At 37.2% G+C, this 17,952-nt stretch overlaps 2 protein-coding genes across 3 annotated transcripts in view; one reads left to right on the forward strand and one right to left on the reverse strand.

Annotated features, from left to right (window-relative positions):
• PAPLA1 (Phosphatidic Acid Phospholipase A1) overlaps window positions 1-17,952 on the reverse strand; it is a 108,733-nt gene that overhangs the window by 73,609 nt on the left and 17,172 nt on the right. The window lies entirely within an intron of this gene.
• The window catches only part of LOC142985454 (uncharacterized), a 57,245-nt gene that overhangs the window by 24,437 nt on the left and 14,856 nt on the right, over window positions 1-17,952 (forward strand). The window contains exons 5-11 of one of the 2 annotated variants that reach the window (XM_076133643.1): window positions 4,291-4,391; window positions 5,132-5,296; window positions 6,451-6,573; window positions 7,780-7,899; window positions 9,117-9,246; window positions 10,810-10,933; window positions 11,327-11,478. In XM_076133643.1, coding sequence (XP_075989758.1) covers window positions 4,291-4,391; window positions 5,132-5,296; window positions 6,451-6,573; window positions 7,780-7,899; window positions 9,117-9,246; window positions 10,810-10,933; window positions 11,327-11,478 — 915 coding nt within the window. The remainder of the gene's footprint in view (window positions 1-4,290; window positions 4,392-5,131; window positions 5,297-6,450; window positions 6,574-7,779; window positions 7,900-9,116; window positions 9,247-10,809; window positions 10,934-11,326; window positions 11,479-17,952) is intronic. The other variant, XM_076133644.1, reaches the window with a different exon arrangement.

Raw genomic sequence — 17,952 nt, forward strand, 5'->3', positions numbered from 1 at the left:
ACGATAAGTAGGACTAGCCGCCCCGGCTTCGTCCGATTTAAACAGTTAAATATACAAAAAAACATATTTTTTTTAAGCCTAGAATTTCTTCCAACTATGTTGGAGTCGGCTTCCAGTCTCACCGAATGCAGCTAAATACTAGTATTTTACATGGAGCAACTGCCTATCTGACCTCCACAACCCAGTTACCTGGGTTATGACACGATACCCCTCAGTAAGACTAGTTGTCAGACTTTCAAGCTTCTGTCTGCTCGTAACGGCAGTAAAAAAGTCTTTGAAAATGACAGCCGAGACCCACTATTGAACGTGCCTTCCGACACACGGAGGAACTCGTTATATACAATATGGTCACCCATCCAAATACCAACCTCGGCACGCGTAGCTTAACTTTAAAAGTCGACACGTGCGACTGTTGTTACTTAGCCAAGAGCTCCTTTTTCAAATCCATTAGGTCTTGCGTAATAATTAAAATAACTTCAACATAAATATTTAACTAACGTATAAAATTTTAATCTACCAAAACGAATGACTAACGAGATCGGTAATAATTATTTGATTTAGAATATTTTATGTCTAAACGTGCAAGGTTACTCTTTCACAACAGTTATAAATATTATTAAAATTGCTAAGAAATATTATAAAGCTGAAGAGTTTGTTTGTTTGATTGTTTGTTTGTTAGTTTGTTTGAACGCGCTAATCTCAGGAACTAATGGTCCGATTTGAAAATTTATTTCAGTGTTAGATAGCCTATTTATCGAGGAAGGCTATAGGCTACATATTATCACGCTACAACCAATAGGAGCAGAGCACCAGTAAAAAATGTTACAAAAACGGGGAACATTTTAAGCTATTCTCTCTTCTGTGACGCAAGCGAAGTTGCGCGGGTCAGCTAGTAAATATTAAAATTGCAAAAATTTATTTAGATTCGCTTAGATAAGAGCAATTCTTGTAAAAAAAATTCATCGTAATCGGTTCAATAGTATTTGCATGACAGAGTAACAAACATCTATACGTTCTCACAAACTTTCGCATTTATAATATTAGTAGGGTACACACATAACCACGCTACGTCTAGGAGTGGACCAGCAATAAAGTATTACTAGCTGACCCGCGCAACGTGTCAGCTAGTGTCACGTAAGAGAGAATGGGTCAAAATTTTCCCCGTTTTTGTAACATTTTTTACCGGTACTGTGCTCCTACTGGTCGTAGCGTGATGATATATAGCCTATAGCCTTCCTCGATAAATGAGCTATCTAACACTGACCCGTAGTTCCTGAGATTAGCGCGTTCAAACAAACAAACAAACTCTTCAGCTTTGTAATATTAGTATAGATAGAAACGGGATAACTACGCGAATTCGTAGGATAATTTCTAATACACACATAACTTAAAAAAGTCGTTTATATAATTTTTGCGACACTTAAAACGATATCTCAGTTCAATGTCTGAATATATTTAATAAATAAACATTATATATAGTTGAAGGTCATGTGTGTATCGATTTGTATATAGAACCAGTTTAGATAATGTTTTTAATCCTTTAGAATAAATTTATCCTACTAATATTATAGAGCAGTGATAGCCGAGTGGTATAAGTTGGTACCTCCCACGCAAGTGGTTGCAGGTTCGAACCCGAGGCAACACACTGACTTTTCCAAGTTATGTGTGTATTAGAAATGATTGTGATGCAACTTTGCATGCCTGAGAGTTTTCTTGTAGGTATGCAAAGTCCCCAACCCAATTGGCCAGCGTGGTAGACTCAAGGCCTTACCCCTCCTTCATTACGGGAGGAGACCCTTGCCCAGCAGTGGGACATTAATGCGTTATTTCTTTTTATAATTGAAGGTCACATGTTAATCGATTACTATATGTATTTAGAACCAGTTTATATAATACTAACTTTTACCCGTGACTGTGTCCGCCATCTGAATTTTCCCATGGAAATGCGTCATTTTCCCAGGGTAAAAAGTAGCCGATGTCTTTTGTCCGCTACCAAAATATCTCCATACCAAATTACATGCAAATTGGTTCAGTAGTTTAGGCGTGATTAAGTAACATACAGACAGACAGAGTTACTTTTGCATTAATGATATTAAATATGGATTTTTAATCCCGAACAGAGTGAATTAATGGTCGAAAAAACATGAGAATCGTACTCAAATCAAATTAACTCTTTTAAACAAACCTATGAAGCATTGATTTATTTTAAGTTTTGGAAAGGTAACCTTGTTACGTAAACCTTAACGCTCCAATTGCTATTGGAGCAAAAACAAGACGGAGCCGAGTAAAAAAACTAGTCTTAAATAAAGGTCTGTTGAACATAGTGTTAACTGCACGTTTGGCGCAGTGGTTTAAGCGGTCACCTCGCCGCAACAACCGTGGCGCCGCGTGTGGTGGGTTCGAATCCCACCCGGGACAAATCTTTGTGTGATGAGCACGAGTATTTGTTCTGAGCCTGGATGTTAATGTATCTATATAAGTATGTATTTAGAAGTATATAAGTATGTTTATCAGTTATTTGGTTACCATAGTACAAGCTCTGCTTAGTTTGGAATAAAATGACCGTGTGTGAGTTGTCCAATAATATTTATTTATTATTATTATAGAATAGACACATTCGGGCATACGATGATCTTCCCGCGTAAAGACGGCCTTAACCCAGATCGTTTACCGAACGGTGAGCGCAACTGGCTATAAGAGCTTCAGTAACACTTATTATGACAATAAATTAAAAAATTTAAAAAACCCCCCATTTTTTTCATTCTTTTCATAGATTGGCTAGTAAGGTTAAGCAGTTCTAATATTCCCACCACCAATTTTCTCATCATACGAAGCTATTTGAGACCCCATCTGAGCAAATTTCCTCGCCTCCCCCACTTTTAAACGGCTCAACCGATTTTCATCAGACATGTCTAAGAACACTCGCAGATAAGTAACCTTTAATACAAAAAAAACTAAATTGAAATCACTCCATCCATTCGGGAGTTATGATGCCACAGACAGACACACACACACACACGTCAAACTTATATCACCCCTCTTTTTGCGTCGAGGGTTAATTAAGGTGTAAGCAGAGGTGTGTTGTTACGTACAAAGTATACGTACATATTAAACTTTCTTAATGATTGGTTATTAACAGTCTTTTAGAAATAAAAGTGGGTCAAATTATTTCTTTGACATAAAAAAGATTAAATAAAAAAGCCGGCTAAGAGCGAGTCGGACTCGCGTACGTACGGTTCCGTACCATCCATATATTCTGTGATTATTTCAAGCATCTACATGTGTATAATTGAATACGGGAATTAACGCGAACACGCATTTAATCATAAAATGCCTGACGCTTCAATCAGCCTGCGACTACGGCGAGTGCAACCAACAACGCCGAAACTTAGGAAAACAATTACATTTGATGTATATGTAGGACTGGTTTTTAGTGTTTCTTGTTATAGCGGCAACAGAAATACATCATCTGTGAAACAACCGTCTAACTATCACGGTTCATGAGATACAGCCTGATGACAGACAGACAGCGAAGTCTTACCCCCGGTTTCTGAGTACATTTGGCGGTAGTTTATCTATTTATTTTATTTTATTTAAACTTCTTATACAAAAATTGTATAAGGGCGGACTTAATGCCAAAGGCATTTTCTGCCAGTCTACCTTGGGGTGATGCAGAGATTATCTATTCAATAGCGATTAAACTTATAAATAAAAGTTTTAGTAAGAGGGTCCCATTTTAACCATTTTGATAAGGAACCCTAAAAAGCAGTAATCTCTACTATAAGTCCGAGTTATTTGAAAGTGAATCGTGTATGTTAACTAATATATAACTATTATTGTTATGTAATACATAGTTACTGGCAGTTGCGCTCACCGGTGGGTTAACGATCTGTGGGTTGAGTATGCGGTCATTCCATAGATGGGTGACCGTATATTGGTATTTGTATTGGGCGTCTCCGTGCTTCGGAGGGCACGTAAAAAGTCGGTCCCGGTTGTTGTCTACTAAGATGACAATCGTTAAGTCACGTCAAAGACCTTCGGGCTTGAACATCTTTGACACTAGGTTGACCACTAACCATATTATTATATGATAAGAAGACTGTGGCGCGGTTGGTAGTTAATTTGATAACCACGTTAAAGTCTCAGTTACCAATCCCAGTTCGGGTGAAAAAGTGTAGGAATTGAGCCCACGACCTCCCGACGCAACGGCAGTGGCGACCACCTTAACTACTGCGCCACGGAGGCCGTTAATTGAGTAATATTTATTAATATTGTTTTTTTTGTTTGCAGGGGTCAGCTGGAGGTCAAAACATAATTTAAACCCGAACTGCTATGTAAGCCATGAGAAGACAGTCTCTGAAGCTTTATCTAAGCTGCTATTGAAATATCAGGTAATATTCTTCATTTATATCTTCAATCTATATAAATAAAAATGAACCATCGAAATAACTTTTCAAAAGATCAACTAAATTGGATTTTTTTTAATATGTTTGTAACTGTCGGGACAAGGTTGATATGGGATCAAAAATCCCACAGGGTATTATTTTCCCGCTGATTCCGTTCAACGAGAAAAAAATTACTGTACCCGGACAAAGTCGGGCTAGATTACTAGTTAACTAAAAAAAATAGTGTAGAATTAACTAGATACATTTAGAAGAAAGTTACTGTACGTTTGCACCAACCTATCTAGAAAAAGAAATAGTTACTGACTGACACTGATGGACAACGCACAGTCGAAACTACTGAGCGTACATACTTGACATTTGCTATGAACATTCCTTAGCAAGTGTAAAGGAGCACTAAGAGAGAAATTCCCTTCCAAGTGGGGTGAAATTGCACGCGGGCGAAAAGCTAGTTGTGGAGGAACGAGGTGATCATGTTCCTCCAGCACGAAGGGAGGATCCTCCGACCAGGCGAGGTGATCATGCCTGGTGGGCCTAGGCTACCCGACTGTTGTAGTCGGGAACTTGTATATATAGTCAATTGCAGTGCAAACTTCGATAGCGCGATTCAGGACTTGTGACGTCAGTCACACTGCGCGTTGATGGTTGTGCGCTCGTTCCATTAGATGTCGCTGTATGTAGCGATCCGCTTTTTGTATAAGACAATTTATGTTCACGTTATTTTCCAGGGCGTAAACACAGACTCCCGCGGCGACGGTACGATGCGAGCTCTCATCGGCGGTGCGAAACTAGTGCCATATGATAGTGCACTATTCGTTATCACTGATGGTGCCGCAGGAGATGCCCACAGACTACCTTTAGCCTTGAGGGCTGTGGTGGAGAAGAGATTGAAGGTAAGAGTCGACTATTTAACCTCTCGAGCGCCCCAACGTCAAAATTCAAATATACCGTTAAGCGTCCGGGCCAAAAATGGCGCGCGAAATTGAATTGGCGGTTGGCGTTTAAGCGCCGATTCCGTCATATTTTAATACTAACACCCTAGTCATACCTTATATATTTGAAATCTACATAAAATTTGCTATAGATTAAAAAAATAAACCACAAATAATATTTGATAGTGGTAGTACAATAGTCGGTTTAATCTGAATATTTTGTGCTTTAGGCATGTGTTTGAAGAAAGTCTAAAAAATATTTTTAGGCAAAAAAAATAATATGACGAAAGGTCTTATCGTGTAGTTAATGAATAATGACATTAAAATCCAACTGTAAAATATACTCAAATCTTTAAAATTAGTTAAAAAAAGGATTTACAACATTGGTCATAAAGGAACATGTCGTTGGGTCAGATGTTGTTTAAGGTGCTCTCTGGCCTATATCAACCACTTATTCAAGTGTGTGCATTAGATCGTCGTCTCGTTTCATCAGCTTCAATGTCAAATATGTTTGAAAGGAATAAACATAGCTTTAGCATTTCGTTTCTACGTTTTTTAAATGTAAGATCGTTTAGCCGTACCACGGTGGCGGGGCGCTTGACGGGGGTAGAACATTTAACAGTGACACGGTGGCCGGGCGCTTGAGAGGTTAAGGGTTTCTGCTGTAAGACCTACATTAAATGTACTATCTTTTTTAACTTTTATTAATGTTATACCTTTTTAAACCTATATTAAATGTACTACCTTTTTAAACCTATATTTAATGTACTATTTAGTCTAAACTAATTTTATAAATGCAAGTGTCTGCAAAAACGCTAACCACCGGTTTCATTTAGCGGTAGTTTATCTATTAAACAGCATTTAAACTCATATAAAAAACGCTATTGTATAGATAAACTACCGCCAAATGTACTCAGAAACTGGGCATAAATCGATTATTATTTAAATCTGATTTAGACATATTTGTGGACCCGAAATTGACATAAACATGGATGATTTTTTTCTTCAAAAAAATCGCCTAATGCGCTAAAATGTAGTTGAACGTACAACAACCCTATTATTAGTGAAATGCTGAACATATCAATTTTAAAGTGCCTTAAACCTGTTGTCTCCAGGTGTACACTTTATGGACAGACCCCAACTACCCAGGGTCTGAAGACGAGGAAGGTCTGGAGGCACTGAGGAATATCTCCAAACATACCGAGGGAGAAGTGATACCCTATCCTTTGCAGGTCATTGTAAGTACTATACATATTTGAAGGTGTAGGTACGGTGTATGAAGTATACCAACGTTTTGCTTTTTAAATGTTACTGGCTGACCCGCGCAACTTCGCTTGCGTCACATAAGAGAGAATGGGTTAAAATTTCCCTCGTTTTTGTAACACTTTTTACTGGTACTCAGCTCCCATTTGTCGTAGCGTGATGATATACAGCCTATAGCCTTCCTCTATACATGGGCTATCTAACGCTGAAAGATTTTTTCAAGTCGGACCAGTAGTTCCTGAGATTAGCGCGTTCAAACAAACAAACAAACTATAGTATAGATTTGAAGGTGTAGTTAGGTCCCCAACCCACAGTTGGCCAGCGTGGTGGACTCAAGGCCTAACTTTTGGGTACCTCCGTGGCGCAGTGGTTTAGATCACCACGCCAATACGATTGCGTCAGGAGGTCATGGGTTCGATTCCCACACGGAACAATTATTTGTTCGATCCACAAATAATTGTTTCGGGTTTGGCACAAAGCACAAGCTTTGTGTCCGTTGTTTGTATGTTTGTAAAAGTCCCCGCGACACAAGGGCAATTCTTAGTGCGGTAGTTGTAAAAAAAAAAACATTTTTTATATAAGAATCGAACCCACGACTACGCGTAGACTATAGAATCTGCAGCCATAATAATCGTACTTTCTATATCTTAATGAAGATATTTTATTTTTAGTTTATTGTTATTTTACAGTCACGTCTTACAAAACAATGGTTATTAGATTAACGCCAAACTTTCTAATGACTTCCAAAAATAATTGTTTAAATTATACTTTGACTGCCTCCGTGGCGCAGTGGTTTAGGTCGCCACACCGGATCGTGAATTCGATTCCCACACGGAACAATTATTTGTTCGATCTACAAATAAAATTTCGGTTCTGGTTGTACTTTGTGTCCGTTGTTTGCATGTTTGCAAAAGTCCCCGCGACACAAGAGCAATTCTTAGTGCGGGGGTTTCTTTAAAAAAAAGTGGCCAAGACGACAGATGTTGATGTGAGTAAGAGTCCTGTCTCACTAAGACAGTTAGTATTGAAATGTCACGTTGCCACACCGTCGCCACGGGAGTTAGGTGACATACATTTCAATATTAACTGCTTGGATACGTAGCCAGCGACGCCGCCATGGCGTCTTAACAAGGCAGGGCTTTGAAGATCGAATAAATACTAATATTGCTATTATTTTTCAGGATGTAGACGGCTCCAGCAATTTGGCGGGAGAAGCAGAATTAGAACAATGGAACCCTTCAGACCCTAAACTAGGGAGGCGAGGGAAACTGAACCCTGAAGTGGAAGTCGAGAAATTTGATGTAAGTACTTTAAAATAAATATCATTGGACAACTCACACACGGTCATTTGATTCCAAACTAAGCAGAACTTGTACTATGGTAACCAAATAACTGAAAAACATACTTGTATACTTCTAAATACATACTTATGTAGATAAAGTTAGTTATACTCAAAAGTTTCCGATGATTATGTTTGTGTGGAGATATCTTAGAAACGTTCATGTTTTTTTTATTGGAAGTTAGATGAGTTGGAAAGATATCATATACGCTAACGGGAGCGTGGGTAATGCAGATTAACTACTTGGAAATGCTTAGCCAATTTTAATGAAACTTTTACAGTAATATAGTTTAGTAACTTTTAGTAAAGAATACATGAGTTCGTCAAGATAAATAGCGTTAGTTATATAAATAAACTACTTCAAAACGGCTTAGTCAATTATTAAAGACCTTTTTAAGAAACATAGATGAGTTCATTACAGTAATAATAAGCAAAACGGCAGCATTCGTTTTCCGTTAACAAATTGTTTTAGATTCATCATTTAGATATAGATAAATAAGCCAAAAACTGTTCTTTTATAGGAAAAAATATACATAAACCTAGGCACACTTGCTCCTGGATACGGGTCTTTTTCCTAATAAAAATCTTTACGCAAGCTAAAATATCTCCTGTTCTATTAAAAGCTACTGTTATTGAATGAACCAGATTATAGATAGACTGAACAATAATATAGACGTGTGATAACATTACTAACCTCTAGTCTATGTTCCTAGACCTTGGAGTCACGTGTTTAGTACAACATTCAATCTCTTCGGGAACCACGTAAAAAGTCGGTCCCGGTTGTTGTCAATTCAACAGTCGTTAAGCCACGTCAAAGGCCTTCGGGCGGCTTGAACTATTTTGTCACTAGGTTGACCGCTAACTAAACTAACTTTCTGTTCAGCCGTTCTTGAGTTATAAGTAGTGTAAATAACATCATTTTCTTTTATATATATACTAGCTGACCCGACAGACGTTGTCCTGTCTACACGTCTTTTATTTGTAAAAAATAATAAAAAAACCATTGTCAAGCGGACAAAATTATGAATCTAAACCATTCTCAGATCCCCTTGAACACACACATTAAAATTTCATAAAAATCGGTCCAGTCGTTTAAGAGGAGTCAAGTAACATTCACACTTACAGAAGAATTATACATACAAAGATATTTGTGTGTAACCAAAAGTTTTTCTTTCACAGTTGCTAGTCGTCCGTCGGGGAGGTGGTCAGGCCATATCTCTGGGAGTACCAGTGGAAAACGGAGTGACAGCGTTGAGGATATTCATTGAGGGAGCCGTGGAACACGCTGTGCTGTACCCGCCTAATGATGGTTAGTAATCTATACCAATATTATAAAGCTGAAGAGTTTGTTTGTTTGTTTGAACGCGCTAATCTCAGGAACTACGATGCGAATTGATTTTACTGTTGGATAGCCTATTTATTGAGGAAGGCAATAGGCTATATAACATGACGCTACGACCATTAGGAGCGGAGTAGCAGCGAAAAATTTAAAAAAAACGGGGGAAAATTTTCACCTATTCTCTCTTATGGGACGCAAGCGAAGTTGTGCAGGTCAGCTAGTTTTACATAATAAATTTAACCCTTTAAATCCCACTACTGGGCAAGGGTCTCCTCTCGCAATGAGGGATGGGTAGGCCTTGAGTCCATCACGCTGGCTTAATGCGGGTTGAGAATTTGCATTCAAGAAATGAATTAAGCAACTTTTTTAGGCATGCATCACGATGTTTTCCTTCACCGTTGTAACAAGTGATCATTATTTCTAATCTATACTAATCTATACTAATCTATACTATATATACTATAATATTATAAAGCTGAAGAGTTTGTTTGTTTGATTGTTTGTTTGTTTGTTTGAACGCGCTAATCTCAAGAACTACTGGTCCGATTTGAAAAATTCTTTCAGTGTTATATAGTCCATTTATCGAGGAAGGCTGTAGGCTATATAACATCACGCTACGGTCATTAAGAGCGGAGTAGCAACGAAAAACGTTACAAAAACGGGGAAAAATTTGACCCATTCTCCTAAGTGACGCAAGCGAAGTTGCGCGGGTCAGCTAGTACACACATAACTTGGAAGGTTCACTGTTTACCAACTCATACCACTCGGCTATGCCTGACCTCATCAATCTATAGCCACCATAAAAATTCTCACGAAATTGCACAATCTGTACAGTCTATCATCTCGGCCTTGTGGCACGGTGGAACAACAATACAAAATTGCTGAACAAATTGCGATAGCCCAATGAAATATGATTATTCACAATAACCCACTTCCGGAGCCAAGTATGCTTGAACACAATGAATATAATTAAGTGTACTTATAAAATTATTTCATTTTAGTTTCGATACGGGTTAAGTTCAAGGGTAAAGGTATTTTTTTAGAGTAATAGTCGTGTGAATGTCAACTTAGGCCCTTCTTACACAAAGCTACGTAAATCTTCGATACTCAACAATTTTAGTTTTCAAGCGACCGAGCAAGGTTGCCAAGTTGGTACCTCCCACGTAATAATATAAGTGGTCACAGGTTTGATACCTTGGCAATGACTTTTCGAAGTTATGTATGTATTAGAAAGAATTATCACTTGTTCCAACGGTGAAGAAAAACATCGTGATGCAACCTTGCATGTCTGAGAATTCTTTAACACAGTTCTTGAAGGTATGCCCAACCCGCACTTTAGCAGCGTGGTAGACTAATTTTCGGAGGACACTCTTGTCCGGCAGTGGGACATTAATGGGTTAAAATTATTTTAATATAACGGGTATTGGCGTGGAAAAATTAAACTTTACCAATATCGTCACGACCCACTTAAAATTCCCCATCTTATATCCAAGATCCTAAAACAATTATTCTAAAGAACCCTTTCTCCATCAGCTCCTCAAATCGACCTATACAACGCGACATCGGTAGCCATGTTCTCACCAGCTTCTAAGACTGCTGGTATGTCACCAAGAGACGTGTACCTCGTCTTTCCTGGAAGCCAGCTGGATATGGACACGTAAGTATTGAAATATAAACTTTATGGAAGAACCGACTAGGGTTAACTTTGCTCGTAGCTACTATGAAATAGGTACATTGCTCTTTCCAAAGATGATGGTGATCAATTTGGCGGTTTCACGTTTGGCGCAGTGGTTACAGTGGTCACCGCAATAACCGTAGCGCCGCGCGTGGCGAATACCACCCGGGACTAATCTTTGTGTGATGAGCACGAGTATTTGTTCTGAGGCTGGATGTTAATGTATCTATATAAGTATGTATTTAGAAGTAAATAATTATGTTTATCAGTTATCTGGTTACAGTACAAGCTCTGCTTAGTTTGGAATCAGATGGCCGTGTGTGAGTTGTCCAATAATATTTATTTAAAAGTCTTATTTATTTCTTTCGTCCACAGCCTAGCAGTTCTCCCAGCATCACAACCACGGCAAGAGAACCAGGCTTTCGTCGGCATGTGGCACCTGAGCGTGCGATGTGACACGTGTGATTACCGTCTCTGTGTGTCGGCCCGGGCGCAGATACACTTTGATGTGGAGTCTGATAATCCAGGTAAGTCTTTCACGTTTTAGGCGAAACGACTGAATCAATTTTGATGTATTTTGTTATGAAAGTAGTTTCTTTTTACTTCCGCACTAAGATTTGCTCTTGTGTCGCGGGGACTTTTACAAACATACAAACAACGGGTAGTACAACCAGACCTACAATTATTTGTGAATCGAACAAAAAATTGTTCCGTGTGATTTGTCGAGGTAGGCTAGATAGGCTATATAACATCACGCTACGACCATTAGGAGCGGAGTAGCAACGAAAAATGTTACAAAAACAGGGAAATTATAACCCACTCTCTTATGTAACGCAAGCGAAGTTGCGCGGGGCAGCTAGTGTCCTAATATTTATTTATTAATTTAACAAGGTACACAAAACAAACGTACTATTAGGAATATTTCAAAATAGTTTTAAACTTCAACAAGTACGATAAAATCAATAACCCTTACACGACCCGGGAATCGAACCTCGTGGCCATCAATCATAAACACTACCCAGACTATAAAAGCAATGAACACATTACATAATCATATGTAAAGTTAAATATAAAGTCATTGACCCCATGGTAAAGTTTTTGTTATAGAAAAAACATCACTCCATTGCATTTCATTGTCGCGTCAAAAAAATCTATAATCCGTTTAGAGACTGTTAGAAATATATTTATAGTAAACGACACGACTACGATTAATCGTATGGTCAAAGGCCTTTCGGCCGGCTTGAACAACTTTGACACTAGGTTGACCACTAACCATACGATAGAAAGACAGATCGTGACTGCCTCTGTGGCGCGGTCGATAGTGTATGCGACTGCCAGGCGTAAGGTCTCGGGTTCGAATCCTGGGTCGGGCCAAAAAGTCTTTTCTTAGAATTTCTGTTAAGAATTTTCTTAGAAATTGCCCGGAGTTAGGAAGTTGAGGTCAAAGACCTCGGTGCCTCGGAGAGCAGGTAAAGTCGGTCCTGCGCCTGACCTCTCACAGGTCGTGTCAGGTTTCCGTCCCACCGGGATATGAGAGAGAAGGAATGTACCTGTGTATTGTGCACACACTTGGACACTATAAACAAAGTCCTGCATCATTGGCCAGTTTTAATGAAACTGACCGCCGAAGCCGGATTGGCTGGGACATTATTATTAGCGTTCCACCAAAATTAAAAAAACTCTATTGAATAGATAAACTACCATTAAATGTACTCAGAAACCGGGGGCAACTCAACCTATTCTACGAAAAGTCGTTAACGTCTCGGCTCATATAAAAGTATTTCATTAGGAGCAAAAAACCGTTTATACGAATACTTGTACTGATTTAAGACGTACTTAACTCAATGATTGTAATCACGCTGTAGAGTGGTGATCGTGTGCGGTAAAGCAGGTTTAATGAGGCGGGGTTTTGGATGGGTGGCCTTTTTCAACTAATGTTATAAAAGGTCGTTTGTACAGGTAGAGGGACTTAACTCAATGAACTTAATCACGCTGTAGAGTGACGTTCGTGTGCGGTTAAGCAGGTTCAATGAGGCGGGGATTTGGATGGGTGGACTTTTTCAACAAATGTTATAAATGTTTGTACAGGTATTGATTTAAGAGGGACTTAACTCAATGATTGTAATCACGCTGGAGAGTAATGATCGTGTGCAGGTTAAGCAGAGGCGGGGTTTTGGATGGGTGGCCTTTTCAATTATACGAATGACATAAACGTTGCAAGATTTAAAATTCTTTAATACGTTTTTTGATGGGAGTAGGTAGAGATCAAAATACGGCACTTGCTACTCTCTCCTAAAGATCCCTAAAGAGCTGCTTGGGCATTAATTTACGCAATAACTACTGAACAATTTTCGATGAAACTTTTCAGTAATATAGATCAGAATAACATAGCAAATACTTATGTATTTTCTGTATGTATCTTGTAAAGCAAAGTCGTGAGGACAAGCTTGCATATCCTAATAATATTATAAATGCGAAAGTTTGTGAGAATGTATGTATGTATGTTTGTTATTCTTTCACGCAAATACTACTGAACCGATTACGATGAAATTTGACGACCCAAAATAACACACTACTTTATATCCCGCAGTTCCCGAGGGATCGGGATATTGGAAGGGTTTCCACGCGGACGGAGTCGCGGGCGGCCTCTAGTTACAAATAAATTAAAATCATTTACATACACGTGATATGAAATAAGTATTCTAACAAAAAATCTATGACTCATTGCCACATTACACAGTTGTCATGATCAATCAAATTAAATATTGTAGATATGATCTTCGACTATATTATCTATATGAGCAAGAGTTTGTTTATAGTATCGCTTGTACAATACACAGGTACACTCTCTATTACATGACCCGTATAAATACCTAATTTTGAAACGTAAAAAAAAACAAACAAAATAGAAAAAAAAACATGCATAAATATAAAAGAAGGGTCTATACAGCAATAAAATAATCGCAACAGCAATAAAGCATGCCAAACCTTTTATACTAATACATTTATTATTAAGAAACATTAAAGAGACAACTCCCGCAATCAAAATAGCTCTTTTGTCGGGACATACAAACAACGGACACAAAGTACAACCAGACCCGAAACAACTAATTTTGCGATCCACAAATAATAAATTGCTCCGTGTGGGAATCGAACCCACGACCTCCTCACGGCAGTAAAACACTAAGGCCAGCTCCACACGTTGGTCCCAACGCTCGTACCAACGTTGGACTGCAAACTCGGTGAGGCGTACACACATTGGCTAATAAACTAGTTCTATCCCGTCAGATCGCAAGCGTCGGCGCAGATTCCTTTCATGAAACCGACACGAGCCGGCCAGCTACCTCGCCCCAACGTTGGGACCAATGCCATTTTCTAGATCAGGGGATCCCAACCTTTTCTTAGTCCAACCACTTATATATTATTCTTGCTAGCAGGGACCACTTCGCAAGTATATTAAAAATAATCATCCTTAAAAATTTTAATTTTAAAATCATTTGCGGACCATATTTTGACTTCCACTGGTTGGGAGCTACTGTTCTAGATCCACACGTTGGACGAATAGCATTGGGGCCAACATGTGGGTCTGGCGTTGTACAAGCTTGTATAGACCCTTGACGCATGCAAAAAAATAAAAAAGTTATATTAACCTCTAAATGTCACGATGACAGTTCCCCCGGCAATATGGCGGCGCCTTTTGTGAGCCAAGGACACTTGCAAACAGCCAGTATACAAAATGAAATGTCATATAAGAAACTTAGGGTATTCACTTTTGAAACAAGTAATTTCGGTTTAAAAGGGATTTTTATTTCGTGGTGCTTTTTAAGTATGTATTTTGGAAATATCGAGGGATTATTTGTATAGTTTTTAAGGTATGTTTTTGCTGGGAATACTTATTTGGATGATTTTTTTAAACACATATTTGGGAATATTTTCCGATTTTTAATATATTCTTATGGGTAATAAATGACACATTTGGGAAAATATCTCCCGATTTTTTTTTCATAATTTGTAGACCGCATAGGGACTGTAACGAGTTAAAAAGGAAAATATTATCATTTACTTTATTTCAAAATTTTAATACAAAATTATCCTTTTGTCTTAAACTTGCAAGTATTTGAAATCGTTACATATTTATTTTATTTCCGAAAAGCTGGTTACTCGTGAGAAGGAACGAGTTATAATTATTAGTCTAATATATTTATTAATTATATCAGCCAAAGTCATTAATAATACGTAATGTATTAGCAATCTGAATTAGTTATTTTGTTTTATAATATTATAATGTAAATTATGATAGTTAATATTTATAAATCTATAATTAATAATCCATAAAAACCCTAAAATGTATGTAGGTTTCAACACGCTGATTTTAAGGGACTATATGAACAGCGTCGAATAAACTTAAAAGCCGTTTTTTTATATACGTACTAATCAAAAGAATCATGTGAATGTGACAATGTGTAGTGAGCGAGAGACTCCGATATAATGACACGACTAACCCCCGGTTTCTGAAGTACATTTAGCGGTAGTTTATCTATTCAATAGCGTTAAAACTCACACAAATAAAACGCTATTGAATAGATAAACTACCGCTAAATGTACTCAGAAACCGGGGGTAAATTGCCAGCCTTACAAAAAAACCAGTCATATTATTTTCTACCATTTACAGATTGCGAAAGGCAAAAGAATCGATTATTCTGCCCAAAACTTTTTAATTATCATACGGTTTAAGCGAATATAATTTCTAATGAGCCTTTACTTTTTAAATTGAATATATTATGACATATTTAATTTATAAACAGCGTGGATTTTTCATGGTCAATTATTTACGAAATGTATTAGTTGAAACAGATTTGCTCGGAAATATAAAAACCTATTTTTCTATCTACTACTACTATTTTTCTATATACTACTATGAAATAATTACCACTTGTTATAACGGTGAAGGAAAACATCGTGATGGGACCTCGCATGCCTAAAATTTGTTTAATAGATTGAGGGCATGCAAAGTCCCCAACCCGCACTTGGCCAGCGTGGTGGACTCGAGGCCCTAACCTCACTTAACCCCTCCCTTGTTTGGGAGGAGACCCTTGCCCAGCAGTGGGACAGTAATGGATTAAAATACCATCATGGCCGGTTTCGCCACTTCGTATCGCAAATAATTTATTAAACTTGTATTTTTATAGTAAATCAACTTTTATAGCAAACGATAAAATAAAAAACATATTTGTTTTGATTTTTAGTATTTCTTTACGTGGAAAGAAACTGAATTTTGTTATTAAATTAGATTATATAATATTTATGAGTTAGCAAAGACTCAAAAACTATATTTTGGGTTAGAAATCTGATATCTTTAATACATAATAATATAAGTTTTCTTATATTTTGCACATCTATACTAATATTATAAAACTGAAGAGTTTGTTTGTTAGTTTGAACACGCTAATCTCAGGAACTACTGGTGCGATTTGAAAAATTGTCTGACTGTTGGCAAGCCTATTTATTCAGGAAGCTTGTAGGGTGTATAACATCACGTTACGACCAAAAGAAGCAGAGTACCAACAAAAATGTTACTAAAACGGGGAAAATTATCACCCATTTTTTCTAATATGACGCGAGCGAAGTTGCGCGGGTCAGCTAGTAAATAATAATATCCACACTTCTTATTTTTGATCTACTACAATAACTGTTTGTTACTCATTAAACTACTGAAACAATTTCGATGAAATAAAGTAAAATGATTGATCAAAACCCGAAAAAGGACATAGACTCCTATGTTTAGAAAAAAATAAACCGCAATTAAAATCAAACCAAAAGATAGAAAATATTGGTAAAACACCATTTTATCTCAAACTACATAAAATATTCACGATTACCTTGAATTATAATTATGGACTATATTTAAAAACTTGTATATTAAGTATTGCAAATAAAACATATATGGTTATATTCCAACCCGCACTTGGTCAGCGTGGTGGACTCAAGGCCTAACCTCATTTTGGGGAGACCCCAATATGGGAGGGGTTAGGCCGTACTAAGCAGTTTAAAAAACTTATTTTAAAAAGACGAATAGTAGAAGTAATTTGTTAGTTTGTATATAAATAAGGATAATTATTAGAACAGAAATTCTTATCAAATTGTCTAGAAAAAGTCCTACTAATATTATAAATGCGAAAGTTTGTGAGTTTGTATGGATGTTTGTTACTCTTTCACGCAAATACTACTGAATCGATTACGATGAAATTTGGTATGTAGGTAGCTCAAGACCCAGAATAACACATAGGCTACTTTTTACCCCGGAGTTCCCAAGGGATCGGGATATACACGGGAAGGGTTTCCACGCGGACGAAGTCGCGGGCGTTTTAAATCATTTGTTTATAACAATATTTTTTATTGTTCAAAAGTTGATTTACCATAAAAAAACGACTCAAAAACCCTACGCAAAACGAAATGTAAAAAGAACCTTCAAATTCCAAATTTAAAAACACAAACCAGCCAGTACATAAAATTCAAAAATCGAACAACAATAGAACACTATTCAAATCACTTCTATTCCAGTGGTTAACAACCTTTTAAGACAGGGGTTGTCAAACTATTTTTTATTAATTATTTTATTATTATTTTACACTTTTAACACAAATATTATTTATTTTAAACTAACACGAGTATTATCTACGAGTTATAATTATGAACTAAATACATCAAACAAACTTCGATATCAGTAAATTATTAGGGTTACCACTGATTACAAAATACAAATAATAATAATCTCTAATCGTTTTAAAAGAATGTGCTCTGTTGTAATCTTTCGTTTACAGCTGTTCTATAATTTATGAATGAAAGCAAAATGAATGCCATTTTCCAAAAATGCAACTATTTTGAGAATCTTTATATATATAATGCTTCTGTAAGTGTGTATGCCACTGAACTTCTCTTAAACGACTGGACCGATTTTGATGAAATTTTTTTGTGTGTGTTCAAGGGGATCTGAGAATGGT

This window comes from Anticarsia gemmatalis, chromosome 30, assembly GCF_050436995.1.
Source record: "Anticarsia gemmatalis isolate Benzon Research Colony breed Stoneville strain chromosome 30, ilAntGemm2 primary, whole genome shotgun sequence".
NCBI classification, from domain to species: domain Eukaryota; kingdom Metazoa; phylum Arthropoda; class Insecta; order Lepidoptera; family Erebidae; genus Anticarsia; species Anticarsia gemmatalis.